The sequence below is a fragment of the Danio rerio genome, chromosome 5 (genome assembly GCF_049306965.1).
Source record: "Danio rerio strain Tuebingen ecotype United States chromosome 5, GRCz12tu, whole genome shotgun sequence".
Lineage (NCBI taxonomy): Eukaryota > Metazoa > Chordata > Actinopteri > Cypriniformes > Danionidae > Danio > Danio rerio.
Window position 1 is genome coordinate 45,605,981 of NC_133180.1, and position 18,060 is coordinate 45,624,040.

Below are 18,060 nucleotides of genomic sequence, written 5' to 3' on the forward strand. Positions count from 1 at the left end.
TACAATTAAAAACATTAAAAGATAGTTTAAATGCTTCTCTCATTTTACCAGATACAAATCAGTTCATGGTCAACTGTGTTTAGATGCTTTTAACAGTAAAGGATAAGAGGGATTAGATGTGAAGATTAGAAGGGGAGCAAAATAAAAGTGATTAAGGGGAATTTGAGGAGAGAAACGAGAGATTTCAAGAAAGAAAACTCTAAGCACTTGATTAGACTTAAAGTTTTAGCACATTTAAATAGCAAAGTAGAGCAATTTACTGACATATAAAAATAGACATGAAATTTATAACCCAGTCCGTCAAAGTGATAGATAATGATTATTAGCACAACCTCTGAGTGCAGTGTCTAATTCTAAAGCTGGTGTTGGTCTTCCTGTGGAAACACTGAGGTTGCTCTATATATATATACTGTATGTGTGTGTGTGTATGTGTGTGTGTGTGTGTGTGTGAGAGAGAGAGAGAAAGAAGCACATCACACAGCAATATAAACAATAGGACTGGCCTGTGTTTTGTGATAAGAGCTGAGGGGACCCTCCTTTTTGATGGGAACCGAATTCTCATGTGTCTGACGTATGCAGTAAATCAGCGAATCTCACTCAAACTGTCAGGGAATGTCTGGCTCATATCTCACCCTATTCTCAAATGGAAAATAAAAGAAATTACATAACATAAAGAAGATTTAAGCCTCTCTTTAGAGCCTCATTCATCCACAAAAACGTCTGTTTGTTTTGGCTATCTGTCCATCACTATCCGTCCATCAGCGTCTGCTAATTTTAGCAGTCTAAGGAAAGCAGGAAAAGTTCTCTCTGTCTATCTCAGGGCTGTTCCTCTTTCATCATTGGCAAATAAAAAAAGAGCTTCACATTGGGTAGATATTGCTCACCATTGTCACATCTAATCCTGCCGCTCTCCTTGCATTCCTGTTCTACTTTTTTTTTTTTCTTACACTTTTGGAGGCTGTTTCACAAATGTAGGGAATACTGTTAATTGGCAGCGTGAATTCAGACATCAGCTGCAACTTTATAATATGCTGTTCATATCCTGGCAGAACTTCTAAAAGCCGTATTCTCACCACACAGATTTGTTGGTTCTGATTTTTAATTGGCAACAGCAATACATTTAGCCAAAACTAAGGCCCAATACCGATTCTATTTTTGTACTCTTAACAGAGTGTGAAGGGGAAGGGCTTCAAAATTTACTCCTATGAAATGCACAGCACTACAACACCTGCACACGTCATAATATGTCACTGCGATCTCTTGCTTCATATGAGATCGATAACGGCGACTGATGTATTTATTCCAGTTGTGTTTTTTTTTATGTTCATCTTCAGGGAAATAACTGAAGGCATATATTATGTTACCATGATGATATAATGTGGCAATAAGATCGCAACTATACTGCGCATTTACACTGTGGCCATATTCGTCAATGTAAACACACCAAAAACATTACCATTATAGCAGACACTGTAAAAAAGTCATTCATAGCTACTAGACTTTTTCGGACAGGGTATTTGAGGTCTCATCGAGTGTCAGTATTTTGTGGAACTACTATACATTTTATGATACAATTTATTATTATGGATTATAGATAGCGAAATTTAGCATTTTTATTTTAACATTTTTTTTTTTTTTTTTACTATGACGGTAAAGCACAAACGCGCTTATGAATGTATTAAAACATGTGCTCGTTTGTTGTAATAATGACAAAAAATACTAATTTGTGGATCTCCTGACTTCCGTGTGCAGCTAAGCTACAATTGTTGCTGGTGTATTCAGGGAAATTTTCTTACCCTTTGGTTTCGAGACCACTTCACATGAACGCACAAAACGAGGGGTGGGTATGGGGAAGGGCTAAGGGGTAGAATTGGAATTGGGCCTAATTCTACTCTGCTGTTTTCAATAGAATAATAATAATATTTCTTGAACAGCAATGATTTTTGATGGATCGTGTAATTGGAGTAATAACAGTAAAAATTCTGCATTGAAATTACAGGTATATATTATATTTTAAAATATATTCGAATAGAAAACAGATTTAAATATGTATTTTATTGTTTTAATCATTTATTTTACTATTTATTTTAAATAATATAAAATATTTTAAGTTTTTTACTGTACACTGAAAAAAAAAACGTTTTCTGCAAAATTGTTGCAAACAATTTATATCTGTTGGATTTAAACAGATTAAATTAAGTAATGTTCAACCTAATTTGTTTGTTTAAATTCAGCCCAAATAAATTGTTTGCAACCACTTAACTTAAAGAAATTTATCCAAGAAATTATCTTTGAACAATTTTTTTTTCTGTGTATTTTTGGATCAATTAAATAAAGACTTGATGAACACAAAGGATTTAAAATAAATCATTAAATTAAATTAAATTACCCAAAAACTTTTTGACCCGTACAAACAAAAATTAAACATAGTCTGTAAAAATAAAGTCTGTGTCTTCTATATGTTCTGTATGTCACACTTCATTTGTAAGGGGCAGAACAATTCTGGGCTTTAAGTTTATAAAATCTCAATGTTGTATACATAAACCTTAAATTCAAACTGTCAAATATGATAGAAAGTAGATAAAATAGGTTTTGTTTTTATCTTGTGTATTTTCAGGCTTAGCGGTGCTTCACCTTTCCTGGGTGAAAACAAGCAGGAGACGCTTGCCAATGTGTCAGCCGTGGACTATGAGTTTGATGAGGACTATTTCAGCCACACCAGCGCTTTGGCCAAAGACTTCATTGCACGGTTACTGATCAAAGATCCAAAGTGAGAACCAATAATTATTCTTTTAACGCTTGTTTTAGTTAACTTTACCTTAGAAATATTACTTTCACACTTTACAATAAGGTTGTACAGTATTACTATTAAATGTACTTACTAACATGAACACAGAACACTACGTTGGTCACACTTTAAAATAAGGTACATTAGTTAATGTTAATTAATGCATTTACTAACATGAACAAACAATGAACAATACATTTACTACTGTATTTGTTCATGCTAGTTAATGTTAATGAAAATACAGTAGTTCATTGTTAGTTCATGTTAACTCATGGTGCATTAACTAATGTTAACAAGCATGGACTTGGATGTTAATAATGCATTAGTCAATGTTTAATTATGATTAATAAATGCTGTACATGTGTTGTTCATGTTAGTAAATGCATTAACTAATGAATCTTATTGTAAAGTGTTACCACTACATTTATTATTCTCCTACATAATAATTAGTCTCCTAAATCTCCACATGCGGTAAACATTTTGCAGTAAAAACTGGTCACACAGCAACAATTTCATGCACTCGCACAAATGCTACTTAATATATTATGAGAGTGCATAGATAACAGTCAAAAAAAGAATGATCGCAATTTCGAGCCCTGCTAGTTGTTAGCATTTTGTAGTATGAACTGTCCAGACATTGTACTTTAAAAAGTGGCTCATGTTGGTGAAGTATGGGATATATTTTTTTCTTTTTATCTGTCAAAATAGTTTATCTTACATCAATACATGTGACTTCAAATAAGGGTTAGCACAAAAGTAATCAAAATGTAATCTAAAAGTAGCTAGATTTTGTTACCACATATGTGTAATCAGTACTACTGACTACAAATTGTCATGCACACAGGAACTTTGAAAATGCAATTCAATCATGAAAGCCCCTATGCAAATTCATTGCAAAGCTACATAGTTTTGTGCAAGATGTAGAACTGGAATTAGTTATGTCTAATTTTAGGAAATTCAGAATTATAATAAAAGTTAAACATGTTAAAAGCATGAATTTGATTTAATGCATTAGTCATTAGTAAATGTTGAAGTATTTAAAATAAATGCTGTACAAGTAGTGTTCATTATTAGTTTATTTTACATTATTAGTTTGTTACATCAACTATTATTGCTATTATTAGTAAATACATTAACTAGCATTCGCTAATGAAGCCTTATTGTAAAGGATAACCAATATTCCTAACTACAGTTGTCAACAAAAAAGTTTGAAGAATGACTAGAACGAGTGTTGTTCAGTAGTTTTCAGACAACTTTGATAAAAGCTTGTGATCCACTTCAAATATTGACTACTGTAAAAAATATATAAATAAATCTATAACTAAACCTATAAATCCTGCAAAGCAGGCCTTAAATCAGATCAATGTATGTTCTAGGCCCACACGAATCTGCAATCCACCCATTTCCACAGTCCATTTGAGCCCATCGTTTACTCAAAACGATTTATTTGCTTTTGTAAATGTGCGTCTATATATGTTTTTATATTATTTCACTATTATTTATTGAATAATATGCAACTATTTAAATAATTCATGTTCAATGCAGTTTGTAAAGTAACCTTTTCTGTCTTTTAGTGGATGTATTAAATGAGACACCTATTCCAAACATTTATTTTCTTTCATTCATCTTCATTCAGCGTAGTCCCTAATTTATCAGGGGTTGCCACAGTGGAATGAACCGCCACTACTTTTTTTTTTCTTCCCTCTCCCCAGACAATGTTATTTTTAAATAGCATGAGTTTGATTTAATGCATTAGTAAATGTAGTATTTAAAATAAATGCTGTACAAATAGTGTTCATTATTAATTTCTGCCACTGTGGAATGAACCGCCACTACTGCAAGCAAGTGATTCTAATTGGATTTTGATTGTAAACCTTAAATAATAATTTAAGTTTGTTTTTTAGCTCTCTCAAAATCAACCTGCATAAATCTGCAGATCTTGTACAAAATTCTGTGCAGAAATTGCAAAAGATTCTGTCTGACCCTGTTCATAACAAATTAAAGGAAGTGTGATATCTTAGCAAACAGTGGTTTTGGTTCTATATTGGCCTACTAAATTGTATCTGCTTATTGACTCCACTCATTCAGCCTGTGGTTTGACCTCATCATTTTTTAAAAAGAGAACTAAAGCTAGTTCTGTGGAAGTCCTCTCCGCACTTCACTAAAACGTGTCATTTGCTGTTTAAATTCTATTGAAGTCTAAACATTGCCACAAAAGCAGATATGCAGCATTCCACAGTCACAATTCCATTATGCAAAGCACAGTTTGATAAACATCTGTCGATTTGTATATTGAATGGCTTCTCGCTTCCTCTGATGCCTTTTTTCACATGGGAACTTTTTATTTAGGTTAAATGCTGGACAGGATTCAGATGAAAAGAGATTGACAAACTGGCTGTTTATTTGCATTACATGTGCAAAATAAATGTTTTGTGTTTACAGAAAAAGAATGACAATCCTGGACAGTCTTCAACATCCCTGGATCAAGGTTTGTTTAACAAGCACTACATGTAAAGCCGCTGATAACATATTTTATTACCTCAGCATTTTGTTAAATGTGTTTAATCTTTCTGTTTTTTCTTTTTTCTTTTTCTGTTTCAAGCCAAAGGATACACAGCAGGCACTGAGTCGCAAAGAATCAGCTGTCAATATGGAGAAATTCAAGAAGTTTGCTGCCCGAAGAAAATGGAAGGTGCTTTTATAAATGACATTTTGTAATTATTACTGTATATAAATTGACCTAAAGTATTAGAAAAAAAAATGACCTAAGGCGGTAGGAGGAGCTCTGAGGAATCAACATCATGTGCCACTCAAATCAGTCATGCTTTTTCCACAAACACACTATTAAAAGCATGCATAAACAAACCCTTGGAGCTATAATACAATAAAGAAGCACACACACATGTACAACATTCCCTGGAGCACAGGATTAAATTCATGTAATAAAAACAAATTAGTTGGCTACATGACATTTGAGGAGTTTAAATGTCATGTAATCTATTTTAGATGAGATTGAACTGCTGATGCTTTGGATGAAATATTCGGTAACACTTTACAATAAGGTTGTACTAGTTAATGCTAGTGCATGAGCAAACGATGAACTATAAATTAATTACAGTATTTACTCATGTTTTATAGTTCATTGTTAGTTCATGTTGACTCACAGTGCATTAATTAATATTATCAAGCTAAATATTGGATAATGCATTTGTAAATGTTGAACTATGATTAATCCTTTATAGGTAGTTTGCATTATTAGTTCATGTAAGTAAATGCTCTACCTAATGAAACTTTAATGTAAAGTGTGACCAAAAATGCTATAGATGAATATTGTTTCACCTTTCATATAGTTTGTTTTCTCTGTCATTCTCAGCAATCAGTGCGTCTCATCTCTCTGTGTAACCGGCTCTCCCGCTCCTTTCTGTCCAGGAGCAACATGAGTGTGGCACGCAGTGACGACACTTTGGTAAGAGCTGGCAGTTTAAGTCACCATTCAGGAAGCTGGAATTAATTATTTTTAAAAAAATGTTTGTATTAAATATATTTGGAGACACGCTTTGATTTGCAAATTGTCATTTGCCTCTTTTGTGTTTATTTATTAATTATATGCAAGATTATATTTCATTCAGTATAAAATATAGCTGTTTGTGATTGTAAAAGATCTGCAAACAGTTTTAAAGATCAAACGACATGATAAGTGAGATTATTGTCTCCCAAAAGAAAGAAAATATTCAGAATTTCCTGAAATGAGTCATAACTAAGTCCAGTTCTACATCTTGCACAAAACTATGTAGCTTTGTAATGAATTTGCATAGGGGCTTTCATGATTGAATTGCATTTTCAAAGTTCCTGTTACCCGTTTACGTGACAATTTGTAGTCAGTAATACTGATCACACATATGTGGTAATATAATCTAGCTACTTTTAGATTACATTTAGATTACTTTTGTGCTAACCCTTATTTAATGCCACATGTATTGATGTAAAATAATCTATTTTGACAGATAAAAAGAAAAAATATATATCCAATACTTCAGCAACATGAGCCACTTCTTAAAGTACAATGTTTGGACAGTTAATACTACAAAATGCTAACACTAGCAGGGCTAGAAATCGCGTTTTAATTGCATATGCGTCCAAAATTGTGTCTATGCACCCTCAAAATATATTTAGGAGTGTTTGTGTGAGTACATGAAATAGTTGCTGTGTGACCATTTTTTCAAAATGTTTACCGCATGTGCAGATTTAAGAGACATTCACGCAGAATGCATCTTTGCACCTGAAACACCTAACGCAGCGCTCAGGAATAGTTTAAAACAGTTGACATGTCAACTTGCTGCAGTAGACAAACCCTGCAGTGCTTGCCCCGCCTTCAAACTGTTCTTATTAGCCGCATTTCCACTATCAGGCCAGTGCAAGCCAGGGCTTTAATCGGGCCTGGCCGGGCCAATAGCCCGGGAGGTTGAGAAATGAGGCCGAAATCATGTCGCGTTTCCACTGTCGGGCTAGTAGCTCACAGCGCGTCATGCAAACACCGCCCACAGAACGTCCCCGAATCAAACGTCACACAAGTTGAGATTACATCAGACATTAAATAAAAACTGCACATTTCAAAGACTTTACGGGACCTTTCGGATATGATAATGTTTGATTTCTGACACGCTGTAAATCGCTTGCAATTATAGAATTAAACTAGTTAAAATCTTACATTGTGGACAAAACTGTGTTGGTCTGCAACAAATTTGCTATTAGGCTTTTAGATCACTCACTTAAACCAGGTGCTAATTTACAGAGAGTGTAATGTCGGTTCACAGTTGGTTCTTTTGGTGAGCCTTCTTATAGCTGCTTTACTTTACCACCAGCTAGAGAGTCACTGTAGATGTCTAGTCTACATCTAATTTCACTAAATATGTATCATATTTCCCAGGAACACACGTTGAAACTTTAAATATAAATGCAGCATCAACAATATGTTTGCTATTAATGTCAATAACTTTGTGAAGCAATATCAGCTTTCAAACATAATGAATCCAAAGTGTTGACGCAGCATGTCATAGTTTCTTTAGATGGAGATTATGAGCAAAATTATTGTTTATGCAGCTCATTGTAATTTGTATAGACAGAGAATACAAAGGAGACTAACATGTTGCACCATAATTTGAATGGACAGAGATTAGAAGCAAAAATGTGTTCAGCATTATGTTCTGCTGCTTCTTGTTGGTATCAGCCACCCTCAGTACAACATACTGGCTTACTTCTAGCCCATATATGTTTTGGTGCTTCTTAAAGATCCTGTCTAATTAAATTTTAGATTTTATATATTTTAATTTTGGCCTGCACAGTGGTGCAGTGGGTAGTGCTGTCGCCGGTTCGAGCCCCGGTTGGGTCACTTGGCATCTTTCGTCATGTTGGCATGGGTTTCCTCTCGGTGCTTGGGTTTCCCCCAAAGTACAAGTAATGTGGTATAGGTAATTGGGTAAGCTAAATGGTCCGTAGTGTTTGAATGTATGTCCTGGTCCTCCAGGTTGGGGGTTGAGCATTGGGCTAATGACCCACCTTGCAAAAATAAGATGTTACGAAACACCAACATGGTGCGGCTAAATATCAACTTGATATAAACAGCCCTTGGAGTAAGTAAGTACATGTTCATCTCAGTCTGTTTTTTTTAGGATATCTATAAGCTAGTGTGCTCCAAAACAGTGACAAGTTTTGCGTTTAATAAATATAAAACTTATATAAACATCCAAAGATTGCAGTTTGTCACTTCCGCCTAAATGTATCAACAATTTTTGTCCATCTAAATGTATTAACGATTACCTCATACTTCAGCTTCTTATTAACTACTGACCAATCAAATGCTCTAAATTATTGGAAATGCCTCGCCCCCTTTATAACGCTTCACATTTGCTTTTCATTTGATGCGCTTGAGCTCAAGCTTTTTTAAAGGGGAGGAGCCGCTCTATGTCCCACCCTCTCTTCATTTTTCATTTGATATTGTACCAAACATTGAATAAAAAACACACATTTCAAAACACTGCACAGGACCTTTAAGAACCACTTTCCCTGTGCTGATGCTTTGAGTGTCAACAGAAGGAAGACAAAAGAACTTAATTAAAACTAGGCTCTGCTTCAAACCAGAACTGGAAAATGGATGAAATGGGTGTCAGAGTCTCAGAAAGGAGAAGTTTAGACTGTGAGAAACACTGTGAGAAAATATGAGATGCTGCAATGTATGTTGTAAGAAAAGTCAAATGTTTTTTTTTTTGTTTTTTTTACCTACATAATATTACAAACCTTTAAGTGAGAGCTGGTCCCATGAAGAGTTTTATTCTGTGAAAACAACCACCTGAAGGTTTCCAGCTCTTACAACAATGCTTGCTGCAAAATATTACAAATTAGACACAAAACATCATTCTGAGTCATAATAAATTATTAATCCTTAATTTAAACACACACCTGACCGAAAGCAAAATGCTGAATAGAGCACACACTAACCTACATATTATTGGTGCCAAATGAGACAGACAAGCAAATAAATATTGATGTGAACATATTCACTTATGGTTAAAATAATTTGAAGAACCATGAACCTGTGTTATTAGTTTAGTATTAGTAACTGTGCTATTAGGTAGTAGTTGTTATTAGCAGTTGTTATCTTGGAATAACATACCTTGGAATACCACAACTGACCTATCAGTATCAAGTATTCCAGACAGCCGTTTAATACGTTAGCTTCATAAAAACACTGCAGATTCATGTTAATAAACGCACATTAATATCAAAACAGAACAGATTTTGTTGTAAAAAGAACAACACTATGCTCAAAAGGCGTGTGATGAACCTGGCAACGGCTGAGGATCCCTGTATCCCTGAACTCTGGAGTTGTCTGTATTTATGGGATGAACAGCTCTAATGAGCTCCATCAGCTTCCCACACACCTAAGAATAGAGGCAGACACACACAAAAAAACAACTCCACTGAAAACAGACTCAGACTGAATGAAATACTTCCGGTCGTGTTCGGTTTGAAAGGCCTAATTGGTTTCTACAAGGTTTTGGAAGATTACCATGTAACACATTGATAGACATGATTACTAACTCCAGTGATAGTTTATATAAGCTTGCCATGAAGTCATATGATTCATCAAAACTATTATGAGCATGTTCATTGACAGTCGTACAGTCATGTAAGGTTTTGCATGGTCTTTAAACAGTCCAGATATTTGCTTAGTGATGTGTGATAAGCCTGAAAAGTGAAGTGTTATTGCCGTTGTGCTGAGTAAATCGTTATCTAAAGTTTACAGCTTATTGTTCTCCATTTTCCTGCTTCAGAAGCGTCATACGTCTTTATATTGCTAAGAAATAAACATCTGTTTTAACTGTTCACTCTTCCTTCACCTGAAGAGAGATTTTAAGCTTATTATGTATGGTTAATATTGTATAAGGTAAAGTTGCAAAAAAACAAACATTATTTCATTTACTTCCTATAGACTGCACTTAAATATGTGAGAAATTGAAGGTTTTGATGAGAACCGAAAATTAGGGTTTCATACAGGAAAGCTGTGAGCAATAATAAAGGCTTGATATTCTTTACCTTTTAAATAATACAAATATAGACTGCGGTTCAAAAGTGTGTGTGAATGTATTGTTATAGGTATTATAAAGGTAATATTCTAAATCAAAGAATCTTTTGAAAAAGTGATAATAAGAAAGTTTTTAAAGGATCATGTGAGAAAAAGTCTGCTTTATAATCTCAGAAATAAACTGAATTTTTAAACAAGAATTTATGATCATTATAAAATAGTTTTCAAAAATCTTTTTTGTGATTTTGATTTGATTTGATTTATTTATTTTCGAACAAAAATATCATACATAAAATATCATTAACAAAAAGAAATACATTTCAACATGGTCAAAAATGGAGCGAGATGAAGCATAAGCTTATTATTCTCCCACCCTATTACCACATACATCATTCGTTTATTACTTAAACTTATGTATTCTTTTACCCATCTCTTCTTTTTACATGAAACATTTGATCCTTTTGGCATCTTTGACAAATAATATGTTTGATTTCATTTGTACCATAATATTTGCTGTTAAAATTATCACATTTGCTGTGATATTTGCAGAATTTAGAGTCAACAACATTAAAGCATGGAGTCATCCTGCCCTGTATCAATGGTTCAGGCTGGTGGTGGTGGTGTAATGATGATATTTTCTTGGCACACTTTGGGCCCATCAGTACCAATTGAGCATCGTAGCAACGCCACAGCCTACCTGAGAATTGTTACTGACCATGTCCACCCCTTTATGACTACAGTGTACCCATCTTCTGATCACCTCAGACTGGTTTCTTGAACAAGACAATGAGTTCACTATACTCAAATTGCCTCCAGAATCACCAGATCTCAATCCAATAGAACACCTCTGGGATGTGGTGGAAATGAAGATTTGCATCATGGATGTGCAGCTGACAAATTTGCAGCAACTGCATGATGCTATCGTGTCAATATGGACCAAAGTCTCTGAGGAATATTTCCAGTACCTTGTTAAATCTATGCCACTTAAAATTAAGGCAGTTCTAAAGGCAAAGGGGGTCCAACTCGGTACTAGTAAGGTGTACATGTTATCATCACATTACACCATTACTGAACTACAATGTTTTATTTAGAACCAAATCTTTACATCAGTCACATAAAACCACACACAATCACCTAAGAATTGTGTTTTACACACATAACTCTCCTCAGAAGCCTCTGGCTGTTTGTAGAGTGCGTTTGAGTGCATGTTGTGTGTAACTTGATACACTTGTTGAGTTTGAGACGTGTGCGTTGATCTATCTGGGTGTCTTTCCAGTTCACTCCTTCACTAAACACAAGCACACAAACTATCTCTTTCTCTTTCCGTCGCTCACGGTTCGCCTAGTTTCCCTCTAGCCATGTACTGAGTGTATTGACCTGCTCGTCTGAACTGTCAGATGCTGTTTGGAGGCGTTTGAGCCACAAAGCTTACTTTAAATTGTGGTCGAGCTGTGAAGAGAAGGCAGTGTCTCTGTGCCGCCCCTCGTCTGCATTATTCAACAGGATTAGGACTTCACACTGTGTATTTGCTGATAAGACCAACTCTAGTACTACTGAGCGTAAAAGGATTTGCTCAAAGTGTGACTGTCAAAGGAGGCTTGCTGTTGTTTCTCCTTTCAAAGCTTATTGTATAATCGTGTGAATACTGCCATGTTGGCAGTTTTTCATTTTAACAGTTTCTGCTTTGTTTTATTTGTCCACTCAAAAACCTAAGTGTCCAAATTTATTTATAGACCTATTTATAGACCTATATTAATGTTCACAAGTTTTGAGCTTGGATATTTTTTTAGAATTTTTTTTTTCTGCTCACCAAGGCTTCATTGTGTAAAAAATTAATTAATTAATTAATTAATAGTAATAAAAAAAAAAAATATATATATATATATATATATATATATGTGTGTGTGTGTGTGTGTGTGTGTGTGTGTGTGTGTGTGTGTGTGTGTGTGTGTGTTTGTGTTTGTGTGTGTGTGTGTGTGTGTATGTATTATTTTATTTTATTTATTTATTTATTTATTTTTCTTGAGATGAGAAACCATATAAGTCCATATTTTCAAATTTTAAATTTTGAGCAATAAGATTTTTTTTTATTATTATTATTTTGATTGTGAACGATATATTATATATCAGATGATTTCTCACTCACTATAAATAACCAAAGTTTTATTTACTTATGCACCCAGAAATATGTCAGGGGAGTTCATCGAGATCTACCTGAGCTTAGGGCTTTCGCCCAGGACAGTATGCCAAGATAGCTTTATTATCAATCATCAGCCAAGTGGGAACTCTTGAAAATGTTTAAAATGCAGACTTGGTCTGTTTACAAAGTTCACACATACAATTAATGTCACATGGTTATCTTTTTTTTTTTTTTACTTATACGGTCGTTCATAGTACGCAGTCAAATATTTAATTCTACATCTTTCTAAATGAATACATGTTTTAAATATTTATTTATTCTGATTTCAAATCTGAGTTAAGAAAAGTCTGCCATTCTCAGTGTCACTTAATTCTTTAAAAATCATTCAGATATAATGATTAGACCTCAAGAAACATTTCTGATTACTGTCAATGTTAAAAGCAGTCATGCAAATCAATACCTTTGTAAAAACCCTGAATTATTTTTGTGAATTTATTTTGATGAATCAAAGGTACAGTTCAATGGTGTATATGAAATGGAAATCTATTTTAATATTTTGCCTAGGGGTGCACCGAAAAAAAAAATCTTTGATGAAACTAAAATTCTAAATGCATTTTGGCGAAAACCGAAAGCAAAAGAAAAATACTTTGTAATAATTATTTATCATTTCATCAAGTAATAGAAAGTAATTTTGTGTGGCAATATCTTAAATTGCATTGCTTTAAAAAAACAAGCAATCAAATAAACACATTTTATTGACAGTAAAATTTTATTGACACTGAACTAGCCGAGATGCAACATTTCACCAGGGTTGACATGGCAGCACAGTATTACAACTGCAAACAGCAGGAACAAGTGTGCAATCTAGAAACTGGACTTTGTTTTACCTGTAAGCATGTGCGGTTCATCTACAGATAAGTATAAATATACACGAATGAAATATCCAAAAATCAGAAAATTGAGCTATATTACTGTTTGACCAAGGCAGGTGTAAGCTAGTAAACAGTGTTCCGCTCATCTTGTGCTTTGATCTGCACAGCAAAAAGTGCCCTTGTGCAGCACTAGTCATTGAAATGAATGGGTTTCTAGGCATAGCGCATCACTTCCTGCATCCCGTTTGAGTATTCTGTGCCATCTTAATTTAGTCTTAATTGTCTATTTTCATGTGTTAATGTATAATTAACTTGAAAAATAATCATCCTGACCATCAACGATAGTAAAATATACGAAGTAAATGAAATAAAAATCAAGGTGTGCTTGCAGTATATGTTTTCATTAACTGTTATCATGATGATTGTAGCATTTAAATGCAATAATTGATCTGTTCAATTTCTTTAAAAGGATGAAGAGGACTCGTTTGTCATGAAGGCTATCATCCACGCAATAAACGACGACAATGTTCCCGGTCTGAAACACCTACTTGGATCTCTGACCAGCTATGATATCAATCAACCTAACAAGGTGAGAGAGATAAAATGTCATTTCTAGGCATTATATGGAGAAGGCAGAGAGAGACACTCATGCTCATACAGGACTTGGTGTCAGTCCAAGTGATCAGTAACCGACCTGAGCTCGATTGAGCTGATAAGTGTATCAGTGTCACCATGACGTCTGACTTTACAGTACATTGCTGTCTTCAAAACAGACTCTGAGATGAAGGTGTGCACTAGAAACAGTCACCGGACCATGTCTGATCCTATTTGAGTGAGCCTGTGCTTTGCATGTTTATCGTCACTTTAGGGATTTTGAATATTACGAAAGAGACTTACCCTTATTATGCTAATCAATCCAGAGGCTACAAAAATATTAAATAAAAAATGGTCTAAAAATATTTAATCAATTAGTATTTTCATCTGTTAAAAATATTTACTGTACATTTTGGATTAAAATGTGCATTTAATATCACCTAAAACTTGCTATTGCAGTGAATGTCAAGCAAGCAAAATGTGTGTTGCTGAATGGCAGACACATGGGTGTTTGTATAGTGCATTTCCAACACGTCATTTGTTTGAGTTTCCCTATAAATGTTTATGTAGGTGTGACCTTTACAATAACTGCTATTTTTAGCGAATGCTACTATATCCTCTGTTTGTTTTATTTAAAAGGAGTTGATGCAGTGTGATGGGAACTAAAATATACTCATACTGTTTAAGGCAGGAGTGGGCAAACTCGGTCCAGGAGGGGCGGTCATGTCCTGCACAGTTTAGCTCCAAATCTAATCAAACACACCTGCTTATAGATTTCTAGTGATCTTGAAGTCACTGATTAGCATGTTCAGGTGTTTTTGATTAGTGTAGGAGCTAAACTTTGAAGGACAATGACCCTCCAGGACTGAAGCTGCATCCAAAATCGCCTACTACTCAGTAGGTACTGCATTTGAATTCAAACGTACTACTCTGCCATTAGTAAAGTACATTCCATACAAAATGAATGGAACCTGGACGTACTACATTCGCCATTTTTTGATAATCACCTGACCGCATTTCAGAATCTCGCTGGAAGTAGTAGGTCATCTGGGTGCTTCTCACATACTAATTCTGTAGTACCAAATGGCACACTATACACTATGCAGCTATGCACTATGTACTTATGCACTTACACACTCATCAGCATAGTATATGAGTGTGGTGTCATCCCAAATGGAAGACTAATGTTTGTTTACCAAGCGGAAATTCAAAACGTTTCCCTGATAACGTTTGACAGTTGCCAAATTATCAAAATAAATTACCAAATTACCAAATAATACTTGCCATGAGTATACAAATATTTTTTTATGTAAAGTATTGGCACATCTTAGCACATGTTTGACATGTGGGTCAAATAAACGCTTTATTTTTCGTTTATACTTTTGAGGAACGCAGACAAAAAATGTAATTATATCTGTGTGTGTGTGTGTGTGTGTGTGTGTGTGTGTGTGTGTGTGTGTGTGTGTGTGTGTGTGTGTGTGTGTGTGTGTGTGTGTGTGTGTGTGTGTGTGTGTGTGTGTGTGTGTGTGTGTGTGTACGTGTTTTTGTGACATATCAGGACACAAATCTGTATAATGACATGGGTATTGAACAGGTATTACAAAAAGGTGGTGAAATATGAGGACATTTGTGACGTCCTCATTTCTCAAAATGCTTATAAATCCTACAGGATGAGTTTAATCAGAGAGTAAAGCTGCACACAGTCTCCTGTGATGGTTGGGTTTAGGGGTGGGGTGGGGTGAGGGCAATATAATATACGGTTTGGACAGTATAAAATGAATGGAAACCTATGTAATGTCCCCACTTTTCACAAAAACAAACGTGTGTGTGTGTGTGTGTGTGTGTGTGTGTGTGTGTGTGTGTGTGTGTGTGTGTGTGTGTGTGTGTGTGTGTGTGTGTGTGTGTGTGTGTGTGTGTGTGTGTGTGTGTGTGTGTGTGGTACTGTATATCAGAGTTTGTCTATCTGTATATTATTCCTATCTATACAACAGTTCTGTCTGGTTCTCGAATTTGATTGGCTGATAGCTGTGGAATATTCCCACAATACAGCACTCCTACAGCCTCCTCACGCTTGTGTATTACTCCGCCCACATAGAGTGACAGTAGATCAATAAACTCACTACAGTTTGACAAGTATTGCAGCTGTTGGACAACATAATGTACTTTTGAGGGGTTTTTTTAGACAAGAATGTAGTTGTTTAGATTGCAACTATGCAGTTTATTTATAAGGATAGGTTTTTTTGGTTGACCATCTGTTTCTAATGAGTGTCCTGTTTTTGTTACTGCAGATTAGTTTAATAAAAAGAATTAAAGAAGAAATGCCCACATGTTTAGTGTTTTTCCTTATCGCAAACACAACAGTAATCTGCTAGTGTTGGCGCTGCTTTGGGTTAATTATTGTGATCTCCCGATTGCAACAGAGAAAGAATGGGAAATCTGTGTAGGCTGATGGCATTTCATGCCGTTTAGCCTTATAAATCTTAAAATGTGAGCAACAGCACATGTTTTGTCATCACTTTGGACATTACACTTCAGATACTGGCTATAAGGGGCGTTGGTGAAGAATCAACAGTTTCTGCTGTTCTGACGTCAGCTGCAGTTTTGAAGTAATGGTGAAAGAATTGTTTCATGCAAAAGGATTTTTAGAATCTCCATGTTTGATTTTCGTTTCATATACATGATTATGTCAACAAACTGTTGTATAAATGCAAAATCACAAGAATAGCAGTGCGATATGGCTGTAAAACGTCACTGGTGGGACACTAAGGCCAATGCATGCCTCCCACCAGTGCCAATATACAGCCACATCGCACTGCTACAAGTGTGATATTGCCCATATGTATTATTATTATTAAAAATAATCATTCATTACCACACTGGCCAATTTATGTTTTATGAGTAAATTATACAAAGAAGGTAATTGTTTAGCATCATGATGAAATCAAAAACTTTCGTCTCCACATTTTTCTTTGCCTCTTAAGTATATTTTTCTTATCATAAAGTCATATCACAAAGTGTGGAGATTTGTGTATGTGTTGAAATGTCGGTGCAAGTGTCCTAAAGGAAGGAATGAGTTTGAGGTTGTTGAAACTGAGAGGCACTGGCTTTGTTTTCGTATGCACAGTGAGCGCTATTCCCATGGCTCTCATGCATTTATTCATACAGATGAGTTTATGACCATTCTGGAAATACAATTCCAGTCTTGTGCTTGCAAGAATTTGTCTTTACCAACAACCACAACCATTCTTCAGCAATTAAAACTGCTGTGTGAACAGTGAAAAATGAAAAAGGCTAATTTGAATTGTCATATTCAGACTGACTCTAAATTAAAGGCTTAATTAAAGCTGCTTTAAAGCTAAATGGAGCTATTAGTGCCTTGTTACATTCAATAAAATGCTTCTTGTTTGTGTTTGTTTTGTGTGTGAATTCCAGCATGGAACTCCTCCGCTCCTGATCGCTGCAGGCTGTGGAAACGTCCAGATCATTGATGTGCTCATGAAAAAAGGGGCTGAAATTCAAGCCTTTGATAAGGTGTTGTACTCTAATCTCTCTAAAACAATTGACACTTAAGAAAAAAAAATGCTGTTCAAAAGTCGCTAAGATTTTGTAATTTTTTAATTTGCGTACCTCTTTGCATAATAGAAGAAAATATTAAAATATAAAAATAAAACATTTTGTAATGTGGTTGAAAGACAGCTCTTTCAACAACCAAGGCTACAATTAGCAGCAATAATTAAGAAACATTAATACACTTTAAAACTAGATGAGCGAGTATTGGTGACAAACTTACTTTATAAAGCCAGATATGAACGTTTAAAACAAATGCACAAATCAGAGAATGTCAATAAAAGGTTTGGTAACACTTAAAGGGGGTGTTCATAAGTCTGTCTTGAAATCTTCATGTTATGTAATCATAACATGTCACACATCATGAATATGCCCAGACTGCAAGCCCAGGGAGAGTTTCTGGCCCCAGAGACAGCTTACTGGTGTCAGCGGCCCTGTGGGTAGAAGGCAAAGGGCCCTCAGGAGCCCAGACTGCAAGCCTAGGGAGAGTGGCTGGCCCCTGGGGCTGCCCGCTGGG

At 35.1% G+C, this 18,060-nt stretch overlaps 1 protein-coding gene across 4 annotated transcripts in view; it reads left to right on the forward strand.

The window, feature by feature from the left end:
* Nucleotides 1–18,060, forward strand: part of dapk1 (death-associated protein kinase 1) — a 149,204-nt gene that overhangs the window by 78,332 nt on the left and 52,812 nt on the right. For all 4 annotated transcript variants that reach the window (XM_073950476.1, XM_017356100.4, XM_073950477.1 and 1 more), the window contains 6 exon segments: nt 2,618–2,770; nt 5,231–5,276; nt 5,391–5,480; nt 6,162–6,254; nt 13,852–13,971; nt 17,409–17,507. In XM_073950476.1, the coding sequence (XP_073806577.1) occupies nt 2,618–2,770; nt 5,231–5,276; nt 5,391–5,480; nt 6,162–6,254; nt 13,852–13,971; nt 17,409–17,507 (601 nt within the window).